Raw genomic sequence first — 2957 nt, forward strand, 5'->3', positions numbered from 1 at the left:
ATATCAACTACATAGTATGTTGCATTCTGCAGTAGCTGTGTGAATGTATTGTAACATTGGCAGAATTTTAGATTTTGTGGGAGGAGAGACCAATTTCGTTTTCTGTACGTATTTAAAAAATACTCAATAAGAGGAACTTAGAAGTTGCGACTTCGGCGGTAATGTCATGAAGTTGGTTGCTCCAACGAGGAGCACACGCTTCTTGCCGAACTTGACACTTGACTGACTCACAACAATACGAACTTAGAAGTTGCGACTTCGGCGGTAATGTCATGAAGTTGGTTGCTCCAACCGGATGGCAGTCGTGAGTCAGTCAAGTGTCAAGTTCGGCAAGAAGCGTGTGCTCCTCGTTGGAGCAACCAACTTCATGACATTACCGCCGAAGTCGCAACTTCTAAGTTCGTATTGTTGTCCCTCACGCGGACGTGCGACTAGTTGTTGGAGGTGACAGCGTTGCGAATAGCTATACTGGCTCTCAACGTCTGTTTAGCACAACTCCATGAGCGACTCTGACTCACGCTGCTACCTGGGGCTTCACGAGGTGTTTGTCGCGCTGGAAACAAAGCGTCTCTGTAAGTTTGTATCCCTGGTGATGGTTTGGCCTGGAGAGCAGTATATAAGTGGTGCTTTTCAGGCACAATCTTCCTCAGCCTACTCAAGCTCAACTGATGAGGGGTGAATTCCCTGAAACACTGTGTATTGAGCAGGGAGTGGTGCTTTCTTTCAGGTTTGCCGAGCGGAAGGTGCGACGTGCTCCTGGTGTGCTCCGGATGGCAGTCGTGAGTCAGTCAAGTGTCAAGTTCGGCAAGAAGCGTGTGCTCCTCGTTGGAGCAACCAACTTCACTCAATAAGAGGTGAAGAATATGCAATGAAGGTATGACAAAGGGAGAAGGATAAATGGTAGATAAGATGATGTTCACTAGTTTGAGAGAGTTGAACAGGCTATATTCGGTAGATGAATAGATCCATTGAACGGTTAGATCCACGATAGGGTTATGATGAAAATGACATGTATTTTATGAATAACGAAAGCATACTACAATACGAGACAGGCCGGCCACTGGACATGGATTGATGCTATAAGTATCGGATTTCAGCCAGCAGAGATCTAGATTTGTCTCCACGAAAGTTTCACAGGGCCACAGCGTCCACAGAGTCAACACGAATACATGTTAGCCCTTTATACAACGAACTGTAGAGAACATCAGAGTAGGAAATAGTATGTAGATTCTGTACGAACGGTAGACGAGAAGAAGGGAGAAAGGCATAATGAATGATTTGAAGAAGGACTGATTGTTCAGATATTGCGGAATATCCCGGTCATGGCAGCAGCTTGTTCATTCAGTACCGTGTATGCCTGGCTCTGATCTTGATATACCTTCTGCCATTGGGTGAGTGCGTTTAACTGCTCCCTCTGCACCTTACTCGTGGACTCGACTGCTTTCAGCTTGGACTGCAGGATTTCGATTCGCGTCTTGTCTTGCAAGCTCTGCCAGTTGGACTCGGCCTTGGACGCCTGCGCCTCCAAAACCGCCCGATGCTCTTTGCTCATGATTCGCTCTCTGTACGCCAAATACACCTCGTCGCGCTGAAGATCCGCCAATCGCCGTCGCAGGTCCTGAAACTCGATCTCATTTAGATCGCGCGAGTCCCGCAGGTTGAATAGATCGCTTTCCATATGATTAATCAGAAACTCAAGGTCCTCTGTCGACAAGTGTTCCAGAGTGCCCTTTTCTCCGACTGCAGGAAGCCAAGGGAGTACACACAGTGTAACAAAACACATGAATGTATCATCGGACAAGAACACCACACAGTACACGGCTTGATTTTTACTTCATGTACACAGCCTGTGTTAGAGGCGAAGAACAAACAGGCGCTAATACATACTAGTTTCACAGTCAGCACTTGAGCTTCACGACTTACCCTGGAACCCATAATAAGGCTCACGCTCCAGGCGTTCCAGGACAGGGATTCGGAAATAGTCGTCGACGTCCACTGCCCTGCCGTCCGGTAGGTTGATACGGTTGTGCCGATACTGAGTTTCGGGTGGTTCGGGCTGGGGAGGGACCGGACTGGTCACTTCCTGTTGTGGTGACTGCTTGGCAGTGATGGCCGGCATGCCATTATACAGCCGTGCTAAGATTTCTAGGATGCGAACACATAGCGGCTTCTCCTTCACGACTGGTGTCTGACCGACAATAGCGCCTATCTCTGCAGGTGCATGCTCGCATTCTGCCGCCATCCCCTGCTTGTTCTCACCCGAACCAAGTAGTGACAGTGAGCAGGTCGATGTTCATTCAGGAGAAGGTGATGAATGATGTACGTACTGTGGTTGGCGTGGACTGCCCAAAACACATACACACAGTGTGGGTTCTTCGTCACCACCGCTAGCGCTGTCCAACTAAGTGCGTAGTACGTCATTGGACGCAATAGTGCCTACTGCCTAGTGGCAAGGTCCTGACGTGGGTATACGCTCTACGCTATACGTTTGTACACATCACCGGAATCAGCGTATACGATAACTGTGCATGGTTAAAAGCTGCACACAGCTTTAAAACAATACATGTAACAGCCTGTCAGGCAACCGCCTCATTTCCTCTGTGCTGCGCTGATGAGTCCACAAAGGACGAAACAGTTCTGTCCGCAGATTGAGTTTCGCTCCTGCTCTTGTAGCAGTTTGGGCACTCATGTGTGGGGTAGTGCCTTTGCTGTTTGCGTCATGCACAGCTCACTGACTTGTCAGTTTGAGCACTCTGGCAAGGTACGTTCGGGCCTGGTTTAAATCTGGCTTTGGAAAATTTATTTTTCATTGCTACCAGGTTCGGCCTCATTTCCTCTGTGCTGCGCTGATGAGTCCACAAAGGACGAAACAGTTCTGTCCGCAGCTTGAGTATTCGCTCCTGCTCTTGTAGCAGTTGAGCCCTCATGTGTGGGGTTGTGCCTTTGCTGTTTGCGTC

General features: G+C 48.7%; 1 protein-coding gene across 1 annotated transcript; it reads right to left on the reverse strand.

The window, feature by feature from the left end:
* Positions 1-848: 848 nt before the first annotated feature.
* LOC135823719 (uncharacterized) lies at positions 849-2332 on the reverse strand. The gene is made up of 2 exons (XM_065336565.1): positions 1924-2332; positions 849-1740 (listed from the first exon to the last, which is right to left on the reverse strand). The coding sequence occupies exons 1-2, from the start codon at positions 2240-2242 to the stop codon at positions 1298-1300; spliced, it is 762 nt and encodes a 253-aa protein (XP_065192637.1). The 5' UTR covers positions 2243-2332; the 3' UTR covers positions 849-1297.
* Positions 2333-2957: the final 625 nt, after the last annotated feature.

This window comes from Sycon ciliatum, chromosome 8 (assembly GCF_964019385.1).
Source record: "Sycon ciliatum chromosome 8, ocSycCili1.1, whole genome shotgun sequence".
Classification (NCBI taxonomy): Eukaryota; Metazoa; Porifera; class Calcarea; order Leucosolenida; family Sycettidae; genus Sycon; species Sycon ciliatum.

What these genes read in the sequence shown, in the direction of transcription:
- LOC135823719 (XM_065336565.1), bottom strand. Translation starts at nt 2,242, where the DNA reads ATGGCGGCAGAATGCGAGCATGCACCTGCAGAGATAGGCGCTATTGTC. An exon ending in GCCTTATTATGGGTTCCAGG is followed by an intron (nt 1,741 to 1,923) that starts GTAAGTCGTGAA and finishes GGCTTCCTGCAG; the next exon opens with TCGGAGAAAAGGGCACTCTG.